Source organism: Schistocerca cancellata, chromosome 2, assembly GCF_023864275.1.
Source record: "Schistocerca cancellata isolate TAMUIC-IGC-003103 chromosome 2, iqSchCanc2.1, whole genome shotgun sequence".
NCBI lineage: Eukaryota > Metazoa > Arthropoda > Insecta > Orthoptera > Acrididae > Schistocerca > Schistocerca cancellata.
Genome location: NC_064627.1, coordinates 433249047 through 433277022, shown reverse-complemented (window position 1 = coordinate 433277022; position 27976 = coordinate 433249047). Strand labels below are relative to the sequence as shown.

The 27976-nt window shown below is 40.2% G+C and overlaps 1 protein-coding gene and 1 non-coding gene across 2 annotated transcripts in view; one reads left to right on the top strand and one right to left on the bottom strand.

The window, feature by feature from the left end:
• The window catches only part of LOC126161911 (transducin beta-like protein 3), a 155487-nt gene extending 130631 nt beyond the window's left edge, over positions 1 to 24856 (bottom strand). Inside the window, exons 1-3 of the mRNA XM_049918072.1 lie at positions 24672 to 24856; positions 24496 to 24547; positions 3978 to 4185 (exon numbers count right to left, since the gene is read on the bottom strand). Of these exons, the coding sequence (XP_049774029.1) occupies positions 3978 to 4185; positions 24496 to 24547; positions 24672 to 24700 (289 nt within the window). The 5' untranslated portion in view covers positions 24701 to 24856. The remainder of the gene's footprint in view (positions 1 to 3977; positions 4186 to 24495; positions 24548 to 24671) is intronic.
• Positions 8782 to 8856, top strand: Trnas-uga (transfer RNA serine (anticodon UGA)). The gene has a single exon. It is a non-coding gene; the product is annotated as a tRNA-Ser (tRNA).
• Positions 24857 to 27976: the final 3120 nt, after the last annotated feature.

Below are 27976 nucleotides of genomic sequence, written 5' to 3'. Positions count from 1 at the left end.
GAAGACAGTAGAAATGACGATTTTCAGGGATTTTAAAGGTCAGTTTGGTTTTATAAACTAAGTATTTTTAGACTGGTTTTACAATCTAATAATAAAAATGGTAAAAATGTATTTTTTTTAATTGCTTAAAAATTAAGGTGTATATTACAGCCTGTAAAATATGGCAAAATTTGTTCTCTTCTTACAGTACACATGTTGTCTGCCCTTGTCACAACTTGTAATCAGGGTCAGTAAAGAAAGCCCAATAATAAATCTGCTTGTATAGAGTTTATTTAAACATGTTATAGCTTACAACTCAATGGCAGACAACAGGGAGACGCACAGAGACTAAATAAAAACAAAAAGTATCCTAGAATGGAAGTTAACAAACTAAAAGAAGCCACCTTAAAACAACATTAACACTGTACCACAACACCTCCCCCCACCCCCCTCCCTCAATGTTAATTGAACGTGCTCATCTGTGCTAATGTGCTTTAACACAACTTTCTGAGCACAAAGTTACTTCCTAACAAACAAAATTTTGACATTTGTATGCTTAAGTCTGTGATGGAACCATGGGCTCTTGCAAAGGCTTATTACTGGCATATTATCTTCATAAAGTACAACAGCTCTTTTTCTGCCAGAAAGACTATAATACAAATTACTGATCAAACATGCTTTCAAAGCATTCCACAAATCCAGACTCACATTAATAGGTACCTGCTTAGAATACTTAATGCTACACAAATATCAAGTCTGGAACCTATCATGGCATACGGCAACGACCCTAATTTTCTACATCTTTTCTGACTGTCTCCATTTTCAGATTTTTCTTGTTTAAACACAATGTGCTCAAAATTTTCCTCTATAGGAGTCGAGACAGATTTACGTTCAAGCACACCAAAAACTTCTACTACTTTTTCAAGACAGGAACTTTGACAAATAGTAATAGTTCCTGCCATTTAATTTTGAACAATATTCATTTCAAAGAGTACCCACTCAGTCCTAAATCCTTCATTCTAAAGTTACCTTTATTTTGAAGTTATCACTTATTAACAACTTTATCGTATATTTCACTCTGAGAAGTTGAAACGACCAGCAGACTGTCAATGTATGTTTTATTGCTATTTTCGTTATAGGAAAGTTCCCGTACAATGTAAATACTTTTGGATCAAAGAAGATCACTCACTAAAAAGCAGAAGTGCTGAGCTGGCGACAGGCATACACAAAAGAAAGAAAACTTGCTAGTTTTCACAGTTATCCTTTGCTGAGTTAGAGTATAAAACACACACACACACACACACACACACACACACACACACACACACACACATCCTTTTGTTTCATAAAGAAAACTTTGCAATAACCTGAGTAGTCATCCTTCGAAAGCAAAAAATATGTCACTCCTCCAAGTCAATGCGTCTACATCGATCCACAGACATTTGCATGAACCAGTTCAAGGCAGGCATTAGCTCCTGATGGACTGATGGGGAAAGGCAAGTGATGATGTTTACCTGCCAGATACTCTTCACAGGCGACAAAGTCAGCAATGAAGCCACTCCTTTACATAAAAATAACTCTCTCACATGCGTAATGCTCTGATGGCACAATTTTTTATGCAACTGCCACACACTCAAGCTTTCAACACGTTTAGGCAAATTTAACAGACCAAATTTCTTAACTCACATGCAATATCAACATTGAGCAGTGAGAAGTCTCTAGTTTGTTAATAATGCATTTGTTAGAGTGCATTTTATCTGTGCATGTCAAAATAACCATTGACAGTACTTATTGTGTTCCGTTTAAGGAAAAAACATACAACACATTTTATTCACACATTTGGATAATGCATGAACTTCACTTTTACTGTTCATGAATTCACACTGTTCCTTGTATGATACTAAACATATACCTTTGTCCAACTCAGTTCCTCCTGAAAGCAGATTGAATTTCAGTTTGGACACATAAAGCACTCTACAAGGGAATGTTTTGATAAACTAAACCCCACTCTGTGCATACAGTTCTGTAGTACCACACTAATCACATCAAGAAGTTTCCCATCAACCACAGCAACCTGCAATGAGCTTCACACACAGTCCAGTTTCTTATTCTTAAACAATTCTCTCCTATTCCACATGTGCTCACTAACACCTGTATCCACAAACCATCATCTGGGTCAACTCACTGACTTACAACATGAGCCTTTTTGCCTTCCTTGTACTTCAACAATCTGCAATCTCACATCAGATGACCGCTTTCCTTACAATACTCGCAGCTTCTCATTTCTCTCTCACTTTATTTTTACATTGTATTACAGAAGTAGTTGAATGCTTGCCACGGACTCACTCTCACGCATAGTTTTTAGTTTAGCCCCCACGTCAGCTGACATTTTACACGAGAGTAGGTGAGTGAGTTGCATTACCTTCATCCACGTCACAGTAAGTTCCTGCACCTCTGAGTCCTTTTCCAGCCATGTCTTTGCCTCACCTTCTTTCTCATTGGAGGCTTAATAGCTACACCACTGACAACATCTACAAAGCATTTTCCTCTGAATATCACTTCAATTTTGAATTTCCACGCTGTCCACTTGTCCCATCCAGACAACTTAAGCACTCATGCACCGACTGTTCCCCCATGTCCCACCAACAGTATGCCAGTAACGAAAACTTATGCACTTGGGCCCAAAACCTGCAATCAGTGGCAGTAAATTAAACTTGATAATAAGTCTGTCATTTAAATATGTAATAGCTTATAACTCAATAGTGGATGACAATGACGCATATAGAAAACAAATAAAAATAAAAAGTGTCAAAACAGAAATGAGTGCAAACCGAAAAGGCCACCTTAAAACAACATTAATACCGCACCACTATAACAGTTAACTTTCATACACCAGGTGCAAACGTTAAGTTGATCTGGTATATGGAAATCAGTTGTACTTTTGACAGGGAGTTCAAATGTACACCGTAAGAACAGGACAAAACTTTTATATACAACATTGGAATTATTTGACAATCATATGATAAAGATGCAGCCAATGGCCCAAAAATGAATGAATTCATTCAAAACTAGTCATCACTAAGGACTATGTTTGCAACTGTGAGAGAAAACTAATTAAATAATATTACATTTATCCTAAGCTAACGTTTTGTAATTTGTGACTGTAGCTAATTTCGCTTAATTTGCAAGCTCAGGATCAGCATAATGCCATAGATGTATTTCAAAACCCACCGTATCATATGGTAAGTAATATACAACAGTGTATTATAGGATCTAGTGCAGTGGGCAGTGAGGACGGTACAGCAGCTAGAAAGGAATGTAGCATAATCAGTACTTGGAGAACCTGTACTGATTCTAAAAGAAGAGATGATGATGATGATGATGACCAGAGTGACTGCCACTGAAATTGGGTTAGAAAAAAGATAATTTACTGTAGAAAATCCAGAATGGAATGTAACAATATTATGAAAAGGAAAATTGCTACTCACCATATATATTGTTATAATTTACTGTAGAAAAGACAGATGAATTCTTATGCTGCTTTGTAGAACACTTTGCCAAAAAGGCAATTGGTTAGGGCAGCAAAACTGGTTAAGTTTGTATAATGAGTACAGTTAATTAATGAAATTCAGAATTTCATCAGCGTGGAACACAACTTCAGCTGTAATAGTAGGCAACATGTGCAGCTGCACACTGTCAGTGTCACACCCCACTGCAGGTAGTTTGCTATTGTCATTTATAAATTCTTGACCCCTCTCTTCGCAGTTGTTCCCCATTAGAATTAGAACATTACATCTCAACTGTAGTGGTGCAACAAAATTACATAAAGACCAAAACCTAGATCACGGAAAAACGTAAACAGAAATATGGTAAACCAAAACTGAGATTACAGAAAACTCAAAACAGAAAACAATAAAAACCTGGAAGTTCTCTGCTACTTTCCTGTGGTCTATCTCATTGCAGAATAAAACATGCAAGTTAGGTAAACACATACATACCTTTCCACTTCCACTGTTTGAACAACCCACTTCGGTGACTTGTTACAAGTACCTCATTATCTGAACTAAGTGTCAGAGCTGTAATGGGATCCTCATCTTCATCCTCTACTGACTCTCCAATAATGGGCACAACACGACAATCCTCAACATTTAGAACATTTACAGAGCCACTGCTCTGACACAAAAGCTGCTTGCCATCAGATGTCCACTGGAATACAAATAATTAACATTGAACATTCATGAAGTAGTATGTAATGTATTTGGACTTGTCAACACAAGAAATTGAATGGTACACTTTAAACAAATTTAAAAATATCATTGAATCTCTGTATTTTCTTATACCTCCTTCATCCAGGACAAAAAATGGAAATAGCATAAAGAAAGGGGAAAATGGTTGGTTCAAATGGCTCTGAGCACTATGGGACTCAACATCTTAGGTCATAAGTCCCCTAGAACTTAGAACTACTTAAACCTAACTAACCTAAGGACATCACACACATCCATGCCCGAGGCAGGATTCGAACCTGCGACCGTAGCAGTCCCGCGGGTCCGGACTGCAGCGCCAGAACCGCTAGACCACCGCGGCCGGCAAGGGGAAAACGAATGAAGGTCATAGGGAAGGAAAAAAGTACCAACTCTGGAACTGACACCATGCCAAGCAGTGAGCCAGGCTTAACAGTAGAATAACACAAAAGACAAAAATTCCACAGAACTATTAATAAATATATCTAGTAGTCAATAGGTTAGAGATTACAGTTGGACTCTGAAGAAACAACAAGCATCATATACAGATACAGAAACAACACAGGGAGACTATGAAGGAAGGGGTTACACAGAGTTCTGAACAATGGGGCAAAAAAAAAATACAGTACACTTTCACTAATCCAATCTTCCTTTGCACATATTGGTGCCTGATTAGAAGAAGTTCCAGATTACTAAGAGTCACAGACATTTAGTTTAAACACACAGGTACTATACTTTATTAAATACAAAGACAGAGTCATTCGCATAGAAAACTTAGTCCTCCAATGTGTACATATAAAGAAGTATCACTCACTATAAAACATCCCGAATTTTTAGTTGTTGCAATGATGACACATGATGGTGGCTTTATCTCACAACCACTTTACAATCCCTAAATTGGTGTGACATGTATTTGGTTGTTGCATAATGTACTCCAGGAAGACATCTACAGCTTTAGAACCAGCAGTGCGAGAAATCTTCATGCTTTCTGCTCCTATGCCTTCTTCTTCACTGTTACAGTTTCATTTATCTCACAGTTTTCCTCATTCAGCCACTTATCAACACAATCTTCAGCATGATAAAATCTTGCCAGGTGATCAATTGAGTGACAGCATTGTCTTGTCGCAATGTTTCAATGAATTCATACCCGTCACCTTCAGGCGAAGTGTTGGGATGCTGTGTTCTGCATATATGTATAGCTGCTGGACTGATGACCTCTTCTTTGTGCAGGCCAACCACCCATCTCCAGAAGAAGGTGCTATGTTCATGGTGGGGGTATTCAGTGTGGCCGGTTGTGGGACAATGCAGCACGGCCCTGGTCCAGGCACTGAGTCCTGGTGTCTGTCCATTCTGTCACTGGTGATGATCATGGGCTCTGCGAAGGCTGAATGATGTCATTAATCATCATTTTCTCTACCTCGTCGCAAATTAATCACACAGTATGCTTTCTGGCTTATTGGTTGATGGTCTCCAGTGCTAATCCGCTGCTTCACCATCGATTTGTCTAATGTGCTCTTCACCTGTGGATCAAAGCATTTAGAGACCTCTTGAAGAACGGCAAGTAGCTTCTTCTGTTGTTCCTTGGTGAGTTCTGGTGATAGTCGAGCTAGAAGATCTTGTCTCATAGTGGTAGCACTAATTTCACCCACAGACTCGGCATGGGAGGTTTCTCAGACATTCTTCAATTAACGGCTCAGCTGCTGATACGCACATGCATCTTGGAAGGATCTGCAGTTCTCAGCGATAGTTAACTATCCACAATTCACCGAATCCATTCTTAAACGAGACAACAGAGGCTGGGATGACCAAGTTATTCTTCAGTGGTATGCTTCTCTCACATTCCACTACAAGATCCATGGGTTGACGCGTGGCATAACACGTGACAGTTATCTTTCTAGCGCTGACTGCAGGAATGATCACTTCATCCACCACACAGTCTCAACACACTCGGATGTGCATCTTTCCATCCACAGTATCTCATCTCATCTAGCATAATCTTCGAGTGACCACAATCAATAATTGCCTGAGAAGCTTTCAAAAAGCCCCATCCGAGAATGACGTCATGACTATATTCTTGTACGATGATGCATTCTAATGGCTGTGTATGGCCACTTGTACCCACACGAATGGTACATCTTGCTGTAGGTTTTACATATTTCCCATTAGCCATCTTCAGCAGAGATGTTTTGCTATCGATGAATATGGTTTTCTGCAACTGGCGACGATACTTCTCCGAAATGACTGACTGTGATGCTCCAGAGTCCACAAGAGCATGGGCTGATCATCCATCCATGAGGATATCGATGTAGTTTCCTGTCATTTTTGTAGTGATCGGTGGCAGAGGATCTTTCTCTTCGGAGGCCTCACCTCCAAGGAAGGTCGCACCCTTTAGTTTTCCAGGTTGTGGCGGCTGGTGATCGGCTAGAGCTTCTAAACAGCGATGCAGACCTTGATCGGCTGTTGGGGAGTGTCTTCTACAGCGACTAGCTTGCGGCAATGGTGACCTACGTCGTCCTCCACCCACATCTTTTTGTTCATCTTCGTCATCCCGGAGTTGGCATCAGCTAAGATCAGTCTGCTGTCTTCTGGCACGGGTGCCATCAAATATCCGCCACCTTTCTCGACAATAGTGCACAACATGTCCCGGGAGTCCACAGTAGAAACATACTGGTTGGTTATCCTGGGTCCTCCAGACATCAGTCTTCCTTGGTACCGAAACAGGTTCCTCATGCAGCATTGTAGGAACGTAACTCTGCCTGGGTCTCGACTTTTTCACCATTTTAGAGGGAAATGAAGGACGAGAGATTGGGTTCAATGTCAGTTCCACTTCCTCCCTTATGACCTCTTGAAGCGTCTCCGTTTTTTGCTCGCCGTGCAATCCGAGTGCCTTCTGAACTTCCTCTCACACTATCTGACGGAGAATACGTGTGAAATCAGTTGCTTCCTCCATCACAGACATTGATACGACGTTTGGAAGCCGTTCAAACTTCTTGCATGTAATTCTTTTTTGATGCACTGTCTCGATACACTGGTACCATTTTATGAAGTTGTCTGCTGTGAAAACCTCCTTCAGGAGTAGGGCCTGATACATGTCCTCAGCAACCCTCTTCATGAGATGTGCAAACTTATGCTTCTCCTCCATTCTAGGATCCACTATTTTACACAGCTCTGAGACGTCTTTAATGTAGGATGCTGTAGTTTCTCCTGGGCACTGTGTCTTGCACTTTAATTTATGTTCAGCCTTGCACTTCTGTCGTGTGTCGCCGAAATACTTGCACAGTTCCGCATCGAATATTTCCCAGCTTGTGAGCTTCTCCTCATTATTCTCATACCATTGCTTGGCAGTGCCCTCCAAGTAGAAAAATACATTAGCCAAACACATGGTGTCATCTCATTTGTTAAATTTGGCTATACGCTCATACACCTTCAGCCACTTGTTTGGATCTTGGCCATCATCACCAGAGAACCTGTAAGGACGTCTCATGTGGTGGCACACAGTTGCCGTCATCATAACGTCCTCTTCTTCTTCTGTCTCCGATAGATTGCAATCTGTTGAATATGGCTCAAACTCTGTCGTGACCTGATGGGACCCACTGTGTTGTCGATAATGTGCACTATCACAAGTTCCAATACACAGCGTCTCCACCAGAATAATGACACATAGAAGAAGGTGTGATTAGATGAATGACGAAAACTAACTTCACTTAACGAAGGTTTATTCAGCACTTGCACATACAAGAGCACGGAGCCAACTGCCTCCGGCCAGAACACATACAGTATATATAAAGCTACAGAACATTCCAGTACAACGAGTCTTGACATCTGTGAACACTTCTAGAATGTACTCGAATCTAATATAGAAATTAAAATGGTACAATCCAGGTGAGTTTCAAACTCACGACCCTACATTCAACAGTTTAGTATCATAACCACTACACCACGCTACTACTCAGCCTCTTCTGCGACAATATGAAGATAGTAATTGTTCCGAAAGAACTGATACCAATGATGACAAAGCAGCTCCTCTAGAAAGAAATGATAATTAATCAAAACCCTCAGCTGCCGACAGGTGGTGTTGATATATCTCAATGGAGACAGCTGAAAATGTGTGCCCCAACCGGAACTCGAACCCGGGATCTCCGGCTTACATGGCACACGCTCTATCCATCTGAGCCACCGAGGGCGCAGAGGGAAGGGTGACTGCAAGGACTTAACCCTTGCACGCTTCCTGTGAGACCCACATTCCCAACTGTCCACAACCTACATTCGTAATGTTCCTACAGGATATTTGCCCATTCACTCATTACTCGCGCCAACTAAGGTGACAATTTCCGTAAGAGTTCAGGCAAAGTGTTCACATTCGCACAGAAGAAGGTCAATGGTTGGGTAGCCTTTAACTATACGAAGATAGTAATTGTTCCGAAAGAACAGATACCAGTGATGATCATGCAGCTTCTCTAATCCTTAGGAACATCACAAATGTAGGTTGTGGGCAGTTGGGAATGTGGATCTCATGGGAATTGTGCAGGGAATAAGTCCCTGCAGTCACGCTATCCTGTATGCCCTCGATGGCTCACATGGATAGAGCGTCTGCCATGAAAGCAGGAGATCCCGGGTTCGAGTCCCGGTCGGGGCACACATTTTCAGCTGTCCCCACTGAGGTATATCAACAACAACTGTCGGCAGCTGAGGGTTTCAATTAATTATCATGGTCATCATTGGTATCTGTTCTTTCGGAACAGTTACTATCTTCATATAGTTAAAGGCTACCCAGCCATGAACCTCCTTCTATGCGAATGCACACACTTTGCCCGAACTCTCACAGGAATCGTCACCTTAGTTGGCATGAATAATGAGTGAATGGGCAAATATCCTTTAGGAACATTACGATTGTAGGTTTTGGACAGTTGGGAACGTGGATCTCACGGGAAGCATGCAGGGGTTGTTGTTGTGGTGGTCTTCAGTCCTGAGACTGGTTTGATGCAGCTCTCCATGCTACTCTATCCTGTGCAAGCTTCTTCATCTCCCAGTACCTACTGCAACCTACATCCTTCTGAATCAGCTTAGTGTATTCATCTCTTGGTCTCCCCCTTCGATTTTTACGCTCCACGCTGCCCTCCAATACTAAATTGGTGATCCCTTGATGCCTCAGAACATGTCCTACCAACCGATCCCTTCTTCTGGTCAAGTTGTGCCACAAACTTCTCTTCTCCCCAATCCTATTCAATACTTCCTCATTAGTTATGTGATCTACCCATCTAATCTTCAGCATTCTTCTGTAGCACCACATTTCGAAAGCTTCTATTCTCTTCTTGTCCAAACTATTTACCGTTCATGTTTCACTTCCATACATGGCTACACTCCATACGAATACTTTCAGAAATGACTTCCTGACACTTAAATCTATACTCGATGTTAACAAATTTCTCTTCTTCAGAAACGCTTTCCTTGCCATTGCCAGTCTACATTTTATATCCTCTCTACTTCGACCATCATCAGTTATTTTGCTCCCCAAATAGCAAAACTCCTTTACTACTTTAAGTGTCTCATTTCCTAATCTAATACCCTCAACATCACCAGACTTAATTCGACTACATTCCATTATTCTTGTTTTCTTTTTGTTTATGTTCATCTTATATCCTCCCTTCAAGACACCATCCATTCCGTTCAACTGCTCTTCCAAGTCCTTTGCTGTCTCTGACAGAATTACAATGTCATCGGCGAACCTCAAAGTTTTTATTTCTTCTCCATGGATTTTAATACCTACCCCGAATTTTTCTTTTGTTTCCTTTACTGCTTGCTCAATATACAGATTGAATAACATCGGGGAGAGGCTACAACCCTGTCTCACTCCCTTCCCAACCACTGCTTCCCTTTCATGTCCCTCGACTCTTATAACTGCCATCTGGTTTCTGTACAAATTGTAAATAGCCTTTCGCTCCCTGTATTTTACCCCTGCCACCTTTAGAATTTGAAAGACAGTATTCCAGTCAACATTGTCAAAAGCTTTCTCTAAGTCTACAAATGCTAGAAACATAGGTTTGCCTTTCCTTAATCTTTCTTCTAAGGTAAGTCGTAAGGTCAGTATTGTCTTACGTGTTCCAGTATTTCTACGGAATCCAAACTGATCTTCCCCGAGGTCGGCTTCTACTAGTTTTTCCATTCGTCTGTAAAGAATTCGTGTTAGTATTTTGCAGCTGTGGCTTATTTAACTGATTGTTCGGTAATTTTCACATCTGTCAACACCTACTTTCTTTGGGATTGGAATTATTATATTCTTCTTGAAGTCTGAGGGTATTTCGCCTGTTTCATACATCTTGCTCACCAGATGGTAGAGTTTTGTCAGGACTGGCTCTCCCAAGGCCGTCAGTAGTTCCAATGGAATGTTGTCTACTCCGGGGGCCTTGTTTCGACTCAGGGCTTTCAGTGCTCTGTCAAACTCTTCACGCAGTATCGTATCTCCCATTTCATCTTCATATTGTCCTCAAGTGCATCGCCCTTGTATAGACCCTCTATATACTCCTTCCACCTTTCTGCTTTCCCTTCTTTGCTTAGAACTGGGTTTCCATCTGAGCTCTTGATATTCATGCAAGTGGCTCTCTTTTCTCCAAAGGTCTCTTTAATTTTCCTGTAGGCTGTATCTATCTTACCCCTAGTGAGATACGCCTCTACATCCTTACATTTGTCCTCTAGCCATTCCTGCTTAGCCATTTTGCACTTCCTGTCGATCTCATTTTTGAGACGTTTGTATTCTTTTTTGCCTGCTTCATTTACTGAATTTTTATATTTTCTTCTTTCATCAATTAAATTCAATATTTCTTCTGTTACCCACAGATTTCTACTAGCCCTCGTCTTTTTACCTACTTGATCCTCTGCTGCCTTCACTACTTCATCCCTCAAAGCTACCCATTCTTCTTCTACTGTATTTCTTTCCCCCATTCCTGTCAATTGTTCCCTTATGCTCTCCCTGAAACTCTGTACAACCTCTGGTTCTTCCAGTTTATCCAGTTCCCACCTTTTTGCAGTTTCTTCTGTTTTAATCTACAGGTCATAACCAATAGATTGTGGTCAGAGTCCACATCTGCCCCTGGAAATGTCTTACAATTTAAAACCTTGTTCCTAAATCTCTGTCTTACCATTATATAATCTATCTGATACCTCTTAGTGTCTCCAGGGTTCTTCCATGTATACAACCTTCTATCATGATTCTTAAACCAAGTGTTAGCTATGATTAAGTTGTGCTCTGTGCGAAATTCTACCAGGCGGCTTCCTCTTTCATTTCTTAGCCCCAATCCACATTCACCTACTACGTTTCCTTCTCTCCCTTTTCCAACACTCGAATTCCAGTCACCAATGACTATTAAATTTTCGTCTCCCTTCACTGTCTGAATAATTTCTTTTATTTCATCATACATTTCTTCAATTTCTTCGTCATCTGCAGAGCTAGTTGGCATGCAGGGGTAAGTCCCTGCAATTGCGCTATCCTCTGTGCCCTTGGTGGCTCAGATGGATAGAGCGTCTGCCATGTAAGCAGGATATCCTGGGTTCGAGTACCGGTCAGGGCACACATTTTCATCTGTCCCCATTGAGGTATATCAACAACCGCTGTCGGCAACTGACAGTTTCAATTAATTATCATTTCTTTCTAGAGAAGCTGCATTACCATCACTGGTATCTGTTCTTTCGGAACAGTTACTATCTTCACATGCTCTATGATGTCGACCATTATCGTCCAATACGAGTCTGGGCCCACAGCACCTCACAACATGCAAGAGATCCCAAAATCTCCTCACAGTAAAGTTGGAGGAATCTGAAAACATAGGAGAAATGAAAATATCATGCCTTCACCTACTGACCATTCATCTAAGAACTTCACTCTTGTTTGGTGCCATTCAAAGTATTTCAGAACCCACCCCATTTAGGTTTGTGTGCTCTTGGGTCCAGTAACTGATTAGTTTCTGCTGCTTTCCCCCAAACCAATATTTCTCTTTAAACTACATCTCAAAAGTCTTCCAATTCTGGAATTTCTTCACATTAAGGTCTTCGCATTCTCCAGCTTTGGCCTTTAGATGCCCTCATAAATTTGCTTTTGTTTTTGACATTCTGTGTTGGTGTGAAAGCATCTTCAAATGTCCATAAAAAGACTACAGGATGTAGTTCCTGTTCAGGCTCAGAACATAGAAACTTATTTGAAGAATGTCTCCTACTTATTAGACAAAATTCCTCCAACCACTCATCTTTCCTATCATCTTTCTGGGTGACGTCTGACTGATCGGTAGACTGTGGACTTTTAGGTTAAAACCTATTCCTTTCCTGATTTCTTACTTATAAATAAAATTGCACTTTTGCATATCACAACTAATTAAACTTAATTTGTTAATTTTATAATGCCTAAAATAGCCTACTTTCACGTTACCACCTATTTTTGCCTATTTTATCTTTAAAATCCCAAAATATGTATTTTTTTAATGTGACATAAAATTCTTGCATATTGAAAGATTGTAATTGCTGGCTAACTGCCTGTTTCCACAAATATTCGTAGGTCTTGAACTGATGTAAGATGAAAGAAGAACTAAGAACCCTAAAAACATAACTAACCTCTTTGTTGCATGCCTGGCAGAATACAATTTTTCCACCTGTTGTGTAGAGTGGAAACTCTGGCACCACTGTTGTTTATGACTAGAATTGGAACTAGCTGTTTTCAGAATTTTCTTCGAATTGCGAATTTCTTCTCACATCATCAACACCAGAGCATCTTTGAAGCATAATATTTTCTAAATACTGCTTAAAATTATACTAGAGATACTGGGATTCAACTGTTCACTTTTATTATAATTTTTAAGTTACAGATTTCAATTTTGATATAAAGTAAGCAGTGTGAAAATGTCATACATGAAGGACTAATCATAAAATTTTTTTAAAATGATGCACCAAGTTCTAATTCTTTTAAAGCCTTGAGTTGTAACAAAAATCTATTCAGTGATGAGATATCTGGAAAACTAAAACTGCTAAACTGTACTGCATGTTTGGTTTTATTTTATTTCTTTTATTTGCTAAACTTAAGCATCGTTGTCCCTTAAAGTGTCAATACTTTTTATATGCACTTCTGTATAGCATCTTGTAACTTTATTACATTAGATTTCAAGTGTGAGTTGTGTCATACTATTGTGGCAGCACATCTCTCTTCAAAAACTAAAAAATCCTGTTTTCAAAGGATTTCTTGAGAAGTACTGCCATCACTCTGTTCCTGTAGATTCAACACTGAGCAAATATTATGTGGATTCAGCTTACACAGACGCATTGTATAGAATCCGAGAAGCAATTGTGGAATCTTACATATGAATTAATGTTAATGGAAACTTGTCCAGTACATGGCAAATTTGATTGTTGGAAAGTTGGACTCAGATGCTGAAGATGTTATATACAAATGGCATGGATGTGAACAAGATGCTTCTGACCTTCACAGATTTCACTGCATATATGTATTTCAGATGCTTCAAATTTTCTATTCTTTCAAGCTGCATTTAACTTCTGTAGCATGTGGTACCAACCGTATAGCAGAACAAGTTACTCAATCTCTATTGTAAAGAAAGCTTTTGTTAAGGAACCATCAAGGATATAAGCATTCAAAGAACAATTTCCAGATGTCCCTTGGAACCTGAATCTGTTGTTATCCACTGAAGCATTCGTTAGCAGCAGTGGAATGCTACACCCAGCAGTCCAGAGAGTAAATGAAAATCTACCACAGGAAGCTGCCTCTGTAACTTTAGCAAAACCATTACTCAAAGATCATTCAAATACAATGGGGTTTAGCATATATTAGAGCCAACTACACATTTCTGCCAAGAATTATTTTCAAATTACAAAGCTCAGGGAGACCTAGCTACACGAACATATCTTTACTGGGTTAAGTCAAAAAGAAAGCTAATTGAAGTGCCAGGAGAAGTGGGAGAAAAATTATGAGCAAAAATGTAAAAGGTTTTGCAGAAGAACACCAGCAAGCAGCATACATATTTAACAGAAAATCCAGCTCCCCTCACAGCAGCATTCCTGTCCAACATGAGCCAAAAGCCAAGTATGTCCCAGCCACATCTGTTGACGTAGAATGTTTTCCTGTTTTTGGCTTTTAAATTAATACTGACTGACAAAAACCATAGTTTTTCTATGGAAAACCTAGAAAAGGTTTTAATTATTCTGTGAGGCAAACTATGGCCCTTGTCTCAAACCACAAGTTTATCTGTAACATATTAAATTACGTATTACATATATTTCAACATATAGCTGTATGTGTTTGATATTGCATTTTTATCTTAGAAAAACTTGAAAGGTTTGGGATGAGTTTGAACATTAAAGTGGTTGGATGTTTGCTGTGTTGTGCAATTTGGACATTAAGATGGTAGAATGTATGCTCTGTTGAGCAACTGTGCATATTTTCATTTTCCTTGCTTTTAATGAATAGTAATATGCTGATGTCGACACTGTGTATTTTACATTATATGCAGTTTCTCTGCATAATACTTTTAGGGTCTATTTTAAATTTTATATAGCATAAATGAGGTACTGAAAAAGTCTATTTTAGCCACCTAAAATGTACTTTTTATGGTCTACAAATCTGCAGTCTACTGATCAGTTAAATATAAACTTGTGCTTGTTCAGAAAAAAAGAGAATGCCAACATATAGATTGTTAACTATAATGTAAATAATAGTTGATATTTTTTATGAGACTGACAATCATTGTTCATTCATGTATCTAAATCTATTGCATAAACAAACGGTCACTCTCGATTACTGTTAAACAAACTTCATTACTTGTGATTGCATATCTGGAGCAAAATTACTGCTACCAACATTTGTACAGCTAGTGCTAGCACAACCACATTTAGCTTGTTTTGTATCTATATGATACAGTTAACAGTTACCATGTTTTAATACACCATTATTCATTATATTTAATTTTTCTTTCATAATGATTTGATTCTTGTTGATGTTGTTTTTTATTATTTTATATGGGCCAAGCAAGTGCCACGTCCGACTGGGGCTCATCCACTGTGCATCATAGACTGTACACTGTGGCACCTATTGCACGGGCTACAGATGTTGAGAGGGCAAGCTCCATGATATCGCAAACACTGTTCTTTGGATTTTTTAATAATTATTATTGTTATTTTCTTCTGTCTTTATTGAGAGATGTTCATCAGAATGGAGCCAACAGCCTTGCCACAGTGGTAACACCAGTTTCCGTCACCGTCAGATCACCGAAGTCAAGTGCTGTCGGACTGGGCTAGCACTTGGATGGGTGACCATTCGGTCTGCCAAGCGCTGTTGGCAAACAGGGTGCACTCAGCCCTTGTGAGGCAAACTGAGTAGCTATGCAATTGAGATGTAGTGACTCCGGTCTCATAAACTGACATATGGCCAGGAGAGCAGTGTGCTGACCACATGCCCCTCCATATCCGCATCCAGTGACGCCTGCAGGCTGAGGGTGACACGGCTTGCTGGTCGATACTGTTGGGCCTTCATGGCCTGTTCGGGTGGAGTTTAGTTTTGTTAGAATGGAACAGAGGCATGTAAATCAGCTCTACCAAGCAGCCTGTAATACAGATGAAGAAAATACATCAGCAAAAATTTACTGTACTTTACAATTGTAATTAAAGAAACTGCAGTTGAATTTATATCAAGTTAGCTTCTTGCTAAAAAGAAAAAAAAGAGTCATTGACCATGCTAATTCAGAAAATGTGAATACGTGTGTGTGTGTGTGTGTGTGTGTGTGTGTGTGTGTGTGTGTGTGTGTGTCAGAAACCCCACATTGAATGAAAAGTTGGGGAGCACTGGAGATGAGTTTAATGAGAGACTCTTGGTCTCAACCATTTTGCAAAACAGGTGGAGGGTATACATGGTAATCCTGTTATGCACATTGACTGATACAGCCACTGTTTGGTGGTGGTGCGGGCCTGTACCATAAGTTCCATTGCCCATGTATGTGTCCTGAATCCACTAATATGGGAACCATCATCATGCTGGTATCTGTATCATGGATAGGATGGTCATCATTTGGCCAATTAGTCCGAACTAAGGCACATACCCTATCACTTTTGTATCAACCCTTTAATGTCTGTTGTTAATACCTCACTTCAATTTTTGTGATAATGGTAAATCTCTCTTATAATAAGCATTATTTTGCTTTCTGGGTCTGTCCTTTGAGAGATTGTGTTGTTCTTGTCAGCACAACAACCTAATGCTACTTTTTTCTGTCCTAGGTGTACTTGTTGGTACAGATTTGCAATTCCTTGAGCAGGTGCAGATTGTATTGTTTTCATTAAATTTTACTGTTTGAGTGGAACACTGACCTTTAAAACAGTCTCCTTCATTACAGGAAAAGGGAGTGACTTCATTACAAAGAAACTATGTGGCTTAATGGTCTTCAATGTCCATTTCACATAAGAGTACTGAGTACATTGAGTAACCTTGATTTCCTATACTTTTCTCCTTGAAGCCCCTACATTCATTGTCACAAAAATAATTGTTTTCCAGAGCAAATCAAATGCGTGGGTGGAGCAGTACATTGTGTATTTGGTTCATGGGCAGTTGAAACAAATTGCCGCATATCACTAGCTTTTGCCAGAAATGTTACACTTGAGGCTATGTACTTTAACTTTTAGTAAGATGAAATAAGTAGCTATGTACTCAGTCCCCTTTTAAGGATGAAACATAAAGCTACATACAAGGACTTGAATATAAAACTGAATATAAGAATAGAGAGTTCTGTCTTTCAGACAAAACTATCCACTCTTCATAGTATTCTTAATCACACACCATCAACTTATTATCCTTGTTGGTATCAAGAAAAACCCTCTTACTGTAATTCAGAGCGGCATGTAGTTCGGCAGTTACAGCATCACGTAATCAACATTTTACTTACTTGAGCAACCTCAGTTAGAAGTGAGCCATTCCAGGGATTCTGCTGATTTTATTGACTGAAAGTTCTCCTACTACTTTCTAAATAATACACAGGTGGCTATTACCTCACAAGTGCATTCATCTCGTGTAACATCTCATGAAATCTGTTGTTCAGGAGTGATAACTGTCAAACAGACCAACCAAACTGCTGAGAGTGTTCGTGTTATAAACTATAGATTCCATTCATACCCCATGATCAGGGCATTAATAGTGAATCCAGACATAGCTCAGCATTACCTGACAAACTTAATACTACAAAGGTCAGTATGTCTCCTATATGTTCCCACAAACAACCATATCAGCTCGAAAGCCAACTCCTTCATTACCACTTAGCATGCTTAACATGTTGAGGAATTTATTTAAAAGATTTACCACTTCTGTAATATGGGTGGTGAAGTCAGGATTCCCAGTCTCTGTGGTATGCAACGTTTCACTACCATGTTCCACTTTGACAGCTGAAGAATATCCAGAGTTTACAGTTACAGGTGACTAGTACTATTCATCTATGCCCATATGAGGAAACACCATATGCAGCCAACGCAGCTTCCATGAGGCACACATGATCTGGCACAATCTTAAGGCCTTTATGACTTAGCATGGGCCGACAGCAGTTCTGCAATGACCAATACTTGCGCATACCTCAAGATCACACCAACGGCTGTTACATTACACTTGAAGATGGTGGCAATTCCCATTTACCAAACTGCATGAATAACCAACAAATTTATCTGGCCTAAAATACTTTAATGACACTCCTGCAGTTTCTTCAATCATATATCAAACATTTAAGTTCCATGTTTTATGGAACATAACTATAAGGTCCAATCTCTTGTGCAACATATCATGTGCTTCACCAAAATAATACATTTTCTGAGGGAGAGAGATTGATTACTGAATACTTATCTTTCAATCAGAAAAACATATCTGTATTAGACAATCCAGTTGGTGCAGATACTACAATCTACTGCAGGAAGAGGATGTACATCTCAAAACAAAATGCATAGCAAACAAACAGTTTTAAAAAATACAACAGGTATAGTATCTGCAGGACACGAACATGTTGGTGAGGTTTAGAACCATTCATTCAAGTAAACCAAATGTTCAAAATTGCAGTTATAATAATGAATGCTTATATCCTCATGACTGAACCAGGAAGAGTGAAGACTTTGGCAACACTACCAGCTAAAATTTTCATAGTGAACTCACCTTTCATTTTTTTAGTTTATATATAATATACATATATAATATGCGTTACAGTAATCATTGGACACTTGCCCATTATCTAGTACAGATTTCCTGAATTTACCTTGCCGTTTTAATTTGTATAACATAAAACGCATAAAATATAGCAAATTGCTTTAATGATGGCACTAATGTAGGCTACAATACAGATCAATATGTTACCACAACCCTTACTTAACATTCATACCAATTGGCTTTGCTATCTTCAGGACCAAACTGTCACCTTTTTTTCTAAACTAATCTACAGCTAGACCTACACTTCAACTCACATTGTCAATTAGAGGTGATGGAAGGAGGAGGGGAGGAGCTACAATCACACTCTAGCCCCAAATGAAAAAATGCCTATGTCTGTGCCATACTAAATGCGCTTTTCACTATAAAAACTAAAGTTTCAAAAGCTCTACTGCTCATTAAACAAATTTGGGACAACAGAAGATCGTTGTACCTGCGACATCACTAAGATAGTGGACACCCTTATTTCAAGCTTATGAAACACGATGATGACCATAACATAACTCAATACAGAAGCGAACAGACACAAATAATACAAAAAATACTTAATTTCAGTTGTGGAGATTAGGAGGTTTTAGGTGGGATGAACTAAATACATGACAGTGCTAATAATCAAGATGGACCAAAACAAATGCTAACTCAAAAATCAAGTATATAAAATGCTCATAAATCTACTCAGCCACAGTGAAAAAATGGTATTGGAGACTTGACTTGGCCTATATAGCTCACATAAAGTCCACGATGTGAAAGATGTGAAAATTACCGAACAATCAGTATAATAAGTCACAGCTGCAAAATACTAACACGAATTCTTTACAGACGAATGGAAAAACTAGTAGAAGCCGACCTCGGGGAAGATCAGTTTGGATTCCGTAGAAATACTGGAACACGTGAGGCAATACTGACCTTACGACTTATCTTAGAAGAAAGATTAAGGAAAGGCAAACCTACATTTCTAGCATTTGTAGACTTAGAGAAAGCTTTTGACAATGTTGACTGGAATACTCTCTTCCAAATTCTAAAGGTGGCAGGGGTAAAATACAGGGAGCGAAAGGCTATTTACAATTTGTACAGAAACCAGATGGCAGTTATAAGAGTCGAGGGACATGAAAGGGAAGCAGTGGTTGGGAAGGGAGTAAGACAGGGTTGTAGCCTCTCCCCGATGTTATTCAATCTGTATATCGAGCAGGCAGTAAAGGAAACAAAAGAGAAATTTAGAGTAGGTATTAAAATCCATGGAGAAGAAATAAAAACGTTGAGGTTTGCCGATGACATTGTAATTCTGTCAGAGACAGCAAAGGACCTGGAAGTGCAGTTGAACGGAATGGACAGTGTCTTGAAAGGAGGATATAAGATGAACATCAACAAAAGCAAAACGAGGATAATGGAATGTAGTCGAATTAAGTCGGGTGATGCTGAGGGAATTAGATTAAGAAATGAGACACTTAAAGTAGTAAAGGAGTTTTGCTATTTGGGGAGCAAAATAACTGATGATGGCCGAAGTAGAGAGGATATAAAATGTAGACTGGCAATGGCAAGGAAAGCGTTTCTGAAGAAGAGAAATTTGTTAACATCGAGTATAGATTTAAGTGTCAGGAAGTCATTTCTGAAAGTATTTGTATGGAGTGTAGCCATGTATGGAAGTGAAACATGGACAGTAAATAGTTTGGACAAGAAGAGAATAGAAGCTTTCGAAATGTGGTGCTACAGAAGAATGCTGAAGATTAGATGGGTAGATCACATAACTAATGAGGAAGTATTGAATAGGATTGGGGAGAAGAGAAGTTTGTGGCACAACTTGACCAGAAGAAGGGATCGGTTAGTAGGACATGTTCTGAGGCATCAAGGGATCACCAATTTAGTATTGGAGGGCAGCGTGGAGGGTAAAAATCGTAGGGGGAGACCAAGAGATGAATACGCAAAGCAGATTCAGAAGGATGTAGGTTGCAGTAGGTACTGGGAGATGAAGAAGCTTGCACAGGATAGAGTAGCATGGAGAGCTGCATCAAACCAGTCTCAGGACTGAAGACCACAACAACAACAAAGTCCACGATATCAAAAACTCACACACAACTCCAAAATGTTGGTTGGTTTGTTTAAAAGAGGGGGGGAAGGGACCAAAATGCTTGGTCATTGGTCCCTTGTTCCAAATAAGACTATGCCACAAGGGGGAGAATAAAACAAACAAGACATACAACACAAAACGGAAAGAAAAGAAAAACCACAAGAATGAAGGATAAGTAACAAACACTAAAAGGGACATAAGAGGACAAGAAAACAACAGAGAAATGCAAGAAGAGAGTAAAACACGAAAGCAGATTACAGTCGCTGGCTGAATACAAGAATAAAAAGGAGATACCAGCCACTCTGCAACACATTAAAACCTCCACCCTAAAAGCGCTAGGGTGGAGGACACAGAGGGACAAAGGACATGCGCGAAAACTTAGATCAAATGATAAAACCCACCCTCACAAATAAAATGTAAAACTCAAGCTTCTGTCGAGGCACTGTTGCCCAACACCGAAGGTAAGGTGCTGGGAAAGTTAAAAGTCTGCCACAGAGTGGCTAAAAGTGGGCAGTCCAGCAAGAGGTGGACAACCGTAGTTTGTGAGCCACAGTGACACCGATGTGGGTCCCCGTGACAGAGCAGGTAACCATGTATTAGCCATGTATGGACAATGCGAGGCCAGCACAGTCCTGTGAGAGGACTGCATGGAAGACTTTCACACATTCATAGTCTCCTTAATGACACACAGTTTGTTCGCATACTGTTACGCCATTCTGTCTCCCGAAACCGAAAAACCCTGTGGCGTAAGACAGAATGCAGGTCAGGTTCAGAGAAGCCGATCTCCATAAGCGGTTTCCACGTAGCCTGTTTGGCCAGCCTATCGGCAAGTTCATTGCCTGGGATTCAAACGTGACTTGGGGTCCAGAAAAACACCACTGAACAACTGGGCCATTCCAGGGCATATATGGACTCCTGGATGGTCGCTACCAAAAGATGACGAGGGTAGCACTGGTTGATAGCTTGTAGGCTACTCAAGGAGTCAGTACACAGAAGAAATAAATCCTCAGGGCATGAGTGGATGTGCTCAAGAGCACGAGATGTAGCCACCAGCTCTGCAGTGAGAACACTGCAGCCATCGAGCAAGGAATGCTGTTCAATATGTCCTCCATGGACATACAAGAAGCCGACATGACCATCAGCCATTGAGCCACTGGTATAAACCACTTCTTGGCCTCGGTACATGTCAAGAATCGACAGGAAGTGGCAGCGGAGAGCTGCGGCATTAACTGAGTCCTTAGGGTCATGTGAAAGGGCTTTGGTGTACACCATGGAGGTGTACAGGAATGGACCTCAAGTATAGGTAGTAAAGGCAAGGGCTCCAGTTTGAATAGAAGGGATCGGACGCGAACTGCAATTGTTAAGCCCTGACCTGGGCCACTGATGCAGGAGATGAACCGCCATGGGTAGGAAAAGGAGACGGTAATACGGATGCGCAGGAGAACTACAAACATGTGCAACGTAACTGGCGAGCAGTTGTGCATGCCTAACCGTCAATGGAGGGGCCCCAGCTTCCCTCAGGACACTGATCACTGGACTTGTCCTCAAAGCTCCTGCCGCTAGCCGAACGCAACAGTGGTGTGCTGGGTCGAGTAAATGTAATACTGAGGGCGCTGCCAAACCATAAACCACACTCCCATAGTCAAGACGGGATTGAACAAGGGCTGCAGCAGTGTAGAGCGATCTGCACCCCAGTTGGTGTCGCTCAGGCAGCAGAGAGCAGTGAGGTGCTGCCAGCACTTCCGCTTAAGCAGACGAAGGTAAGGAAGCCAAGTCAATTGGGCGTTGAAAACTAGTCCTAAGAATCGATATGTCTCCAATATAGTAGTTGTTGTTTTTTGGTTTTAGGGCGCAAAACTTCTATGGTCATTAGCGCCCAGCCCGTGACTTAGGAAACAGTAAAAAACCGAAAGTCATAAAATTGGAGAAACTAAAAGCAGAAGGAATGCTTAAAAATCCACTACAGAAAGGGGTTGGTTGTCCCAAAAAAAAAAGCTTCAAATGACTGACGTCATTTCACTGTCACGAATAAACTGGAGAACGCGGTCGGCTGAGCGCGTGTCATCTGCTAAAATCGACGATAGATCAGGCGATAGCTGTAGACGGGAGCGTAACGGATTAAAATAGAGGCATTCAATTAAAAGGTGTCTTACCGTCCACAGCTGAGAGCAGTGGGGACAGAGTGGGGGAGGATCGCCACTTAAAAGATGTCGACGGCTAAAAAGACAGTGCCCTATCCGGAGTCTAGCTAAAATTACCTCCTCCCGACGACGCGTTCGGGAGGAAGAGGTCCAAGCGCAAGGAAGGGCTTTCACTTCCCGCAATTTATTATGGGGAAGTGTTGACCAATGCGCATGCCATAATTGAGCAACTTTGCGACATAAACCGCTCCGTAGATCGGTGAAGGGAAGCGACTGAATAGCTGGCCGAGGAAGAGAGACTGCAGCCTTGGCCGCTATATCGGCCGCCTCATTCCCACAGATACCAGCGTGTCCCGGGAGCCAGAGGAACGCCACCGAGACGCCCCCCAGCTGGAGCAAGCGCAGACAGTCCTGAATCCGGTGGACCAGAGGGTGCACAGGGTAAAGAGCTTGGAGACTGAGGAGAGAGCTGAGAGAATCGGAGCAGATAACGTACTGTATCCGCTGATGGCGGTGGATGTAGTGGACAGCCTGGAGAACAGCGTAAAGCTCCGCAGTATAAACCGAACACTGGTCGGGAAGCCGAAATTGATTTGGGGTGTCGCCAACAATATAGGCACTCCCTACACCTAACGATGTTTTCGAGCCGTCGGTGTAAATAAATGTGGCGTCCGTCATTTCTGCACATAGAGCAGCAAATGCCCGACGATAAACAAGTGGAGGGGTACCATCCTTGGGAAATTGACAAAGGTCACGGAGCAGGCAGATCCGGGGACGGAGCCAAGGCGGTGCTGTACCCCAAGTTGTCAAGAAGGTTTAGGAAAGCGGAAGGAAAGAGAATGGAGCAGTTGACGGAAGCGGACTCCCGGGGGTAGTAGGGAGGAAAGGCGGCCTGCATACCCTAAATCCAAGGAGGCGTCGAAAAAAATGTCATGGGCCGGATTAGCAGGCATGGAAGACAGATGGCTAGCATAACGACTCAGAAGGACAGCTCGCTGATTGGACAGCGGAGGTTCAACAGTCTCAGTATAAAGGCTTTCCACCAGGCTGGTGTAAAAAGCTCCAGACACTAAACGTAATCCACGGTGGTGGATAGAGTCGAGACGCCGAAGAATAGACGGCCGAGCAGAGAAGTAAACTATGCTTCCATAGTCCAATTTCGAGCGCACTAAGGCGCGATAGAAGCGGAGAAGGACCACTCGGTCTGCTCCCCAGGAGGTACCATTCAGGACACGGATGGTGTTGAGGGATCGCAAACATCCTCCAATTAGTCAGCTTGTTGCAGTATCTCTGAACTGAACACTTGCAAACAACTGTTTTGAAAATCTTACATGGACAGTAACTGCACCTGAACCACCGACAGGAAGTGCACATATTGCAGCCAGCGAACTTACAAAGTCGAGAGAGTTTTGTAAATTAGTCCATACAGCAATATGTAGAAAACCACTATTTTCCTGTTGTTTACAGATGACGCTATGTTTACAAGAGAGGATGTATTCACGACGATGGGATGGCGCAAACCTGAACGCACTGGTTTGTCGATCCAGTTCGGTGTGAATGTATTTATTATTGGGGTGGCACTGTCAATAAATTTCCCATCATACTGAACACAATTGTTTTGGTGATTGCGTATCACAGATTTTTTCGCTGTTGTGAAGGTATATTCACTGTAAGAAAGGCAACTGGAGGTAACTGTGTGACAAACCGGCTTTTCAACAAAATACTCAGGAATTATCTCTGGTCAGCATACGAACTTTGGTCGGTAGCGAAAGGATTTACCATATATAACTCTTAATATAACAACATTAATCCACAATAGACATAAAAGGGATATCCATTGAAGTTTACTATACCGACCTCAACAGAGCCTCCAGTGAAAAAGGCACCGTGTTTAACGTCGACGTCAAACCTTAAACAATGAATAAAATATGATTTTCGAATTAATTTACAATGTCACTGTTTACAGTATCGTAATTTACTTTCACTCCAAATAACTGCACTACTTTAAAACATATCTCAATTGTTGCACTTACGCATCTCTTATTTTCTTGCTGGCAACCATACTAAAATCGACGACGGACTTGGTGTGACCCCCAAATTTACCTACTACTACGACTGACACATTGTTATTATCTCAACGCTGCGCACAACTATGTTTACTATTGCGGAAAAACCGTATTTCGCGTCCCACAACCACGTGTTTGTCAACACACTTTCAAAGATGATACCTGCAAGATATGCTACAGAAAGATGCATTTCGGGGCAGACGGGATTCGAAACGGCACGATGGCTAGAGTCGACTTACTAGAGACAAGGAAAACTTGCACACACATGCTCCAACAATCTTCCGTGGAGGCCATGGTCCACAACAGCGGATTCTGGTTTTCTAATGCTGCTTTATCCATGAACTGAAATAAGTCTTGCAAGGCTAAAAACAGTTTAGCTTAAGAGCTCACAGCAACGCCAACAAAAGAAAACAGTTCAACAAATATAGGATACAAGAATAGGTTTCTCGTAGGAATCGTTTGGAGGCGTCAAACACTCTAACATGAGGTGACAAGTCCAAAAGTAGCCCATTTCTACTGCAACTGCTAAGAAAAATAGATGAATAACTGTACGTGACAGAAAGTTTTCGCCTTAAAATTCTTATTTCTTCGCAAAAGCTGCAACAATCCACAGTTCATTGAGTACTATAACGAGTATAAAAAAACATGAAGGAAGGTTCTTCTTGAGGAAAAAATCATTCAGTGACAACACGATACTCTATAATGCAGAAAATAAGTGTTGTGGCATGTTATAAAACAAGAAATAGAAAAGGCAGGCCCAAGTATAATACTTCACTTTATTTCTTTATTGGTCCTTTTAATCATCTATTTTACAAGGCATACAACATGATACTGGACAAGTCGTAGTGATTTACGATACACATTTATAACCTACAAGAACATTTACATTGATTTACGCTTAATTTTATCACAACTGAAAGTTCAGCTTCCATACATGATACTTAACACAAGTAATTCAATCAGTTCTTATACATAAAACATTTGATTAACATTTCACTCATTTCTTTTTAATATTTGGAAATAAATTTTTATGTTTGAAGATTTTCATCTATATTATAACAACACTTTTGCAATACATATTTATGGACTGCAGTTTTAAATTTTGAAATGTATTTTTTGTTTTAGTGTTTCTAGATAGATTATTGTATAGCCTGTTTCCTCTTTGCAGTGGTCCATTCTGTTTTAGTGTTGTGTATGCATGTTGAACATGTATATCCCACATTCTCCCTGTGTTGTTCAGATGGATATGCTGGTTAGTTGATACAGCTATTTTCTAAGGTTTTCCTAACAAACATTATAACATGTAAAATATATGAACAAAGGTAGTAGAAGGACGTGGAATTTCTTAAATAACGGGTCACATGAGCTTCTTGAGGCAGCATTTTCTATGTCTCTTACAGTTATCTTTTAGTATATTAAAGACCATATGCTAGCAGATGCTTTTCCCCAAACGATTATGCCATATCGCGGTAAGAACTTTGCCTGTGTGGTGTATAAAGCTTTTAGTGTCTCCTTCGATGTGCAACCAGAAAGAATTTCGATAGTATAACCAATGGTATTCAAATTACTTGCAATGTATTTTGCATGTTGGACCCATCGTAGATCTTCTTGAATCCATATTCCAAGAAATTTTGTAGAGCTTACATTTTCAAGGGTTCTGGTAAACAACTTTATGTCTAGTGTTAGTGTACATTTATTTTGCATTGTGTGTAAGTGCACTGTAATTGTTTTTTATGTGTTTATTATTAAATTGTTTCCAGAAAACCAGTCTGTTATGGGCATGGTACACTTTTTAATCTCTTGCAGTAATTTTTCTCTGGTTCTTTCTTTTAGTATCACATTTGTGCCATCTGCGAGCTTTATGTAATTGTGGTGTTGACCGGTCTGTTTCAAGTCATTTACAAAGAGTAGACACAGAATTACTCCTAGAATGTATCCTTGTGGTACATCGTACTGCTTTTCTGGATAGTAGGACTTTATCCTGTTCCCTTCTAGGATAGCAAGCTCAACTAATTGCTCTCTATTTTGCAGATTTGATTTTAACAATTCATAAGCCGGGCCCCTAGAAGCCACAGATTCCAGTTTCTTAAGCAAGGTGTTGTGATGACATCAAATGCTTTAGAGAGGTCTAGAAATATGGCTGAGGTATGCTCTTGGCTGTCTATTGCTTTTAATGCTTCATTTAGGAATGCAAACACAGCAGCCCCGGTAGATTTTGATTTTCGGAATCCGTGTTGTGTATTTGAGAAGTAATTACTTTTTCTTTAATACTGATTAGTCTTTTATAACAGATTCTTCAGTTATTTTGGAAAAACCAATAGTAGTGAAATAGACCTGTAGTTTCATACTTCTGTTTTATCCCTTCTTAAACAGGGATTTTCCTTTTACTTTCTTCAATTTTTATGGGAACACCCCTTCTGATAGAGAACACTTACAAATGCCGACAAGTGGCCTGTCCATGAGAGGAACATATTTCTTCAAAATGTGGTCAGTGATATAGTTAGTACCAACAGATAAATTGGGTTTCAGGTCTTAGATTACAGCATGTATTTCATTTTCATGGGTGGGGTATAGAAAATGAGATTTATTATTTATAGTACACCTGGACTGATTTCTAGGAGTACACTGATTATTTTGTTTTATAAGATGTTCAGCAATCTGTGTAAATTAGGAATTAAATGTATTTGCAATTTTTGTAGGCTCAGTTATCACAGTTGACTTCTCCATTACACAGTTAATATTATGGAAATCTGTCTGCTCTACTGCAGTTCCCTTAAACAATATTCCATATGGCTTACATCTTATTGGCGGAATTTTTGAGGATACCAGAATCCCAGAAGTGATCCATTTTGTTTTCCTTTTGTATATTTTCTTCTGTGTTGGAGGGAAGTGCAATTCAAAAAAGTAGGAAAAATTGCTAATAAAGTTAATAAATCTACCATCTGTGTGTTTGTAGTTATAAATCACTTTCCAGTTTTATTTCCTCCAGTAATGGAGAAAGTGGTTTATATTTTCATTACTGTAGTTTCTACTTGTAACTGTTACACAGTGTTTAAATTGCAGTCCAGTTTCCATACTCAGAAAGAGTTTTTGAGCTATGTGGTCCCCAAAGCCCGTGTTCACTGTTTCTGTTTTAAGGTACATTCCACATTTACAAATATCTGATCTGTGGTAGCAGATGAAGTCTTTGCGAAGTCTTTCACTGCTATCTTCATTCTCAAAAAATAATTGACGCAATCATGAAAGCAAGACTGAGTTACGTGAGTAAATAC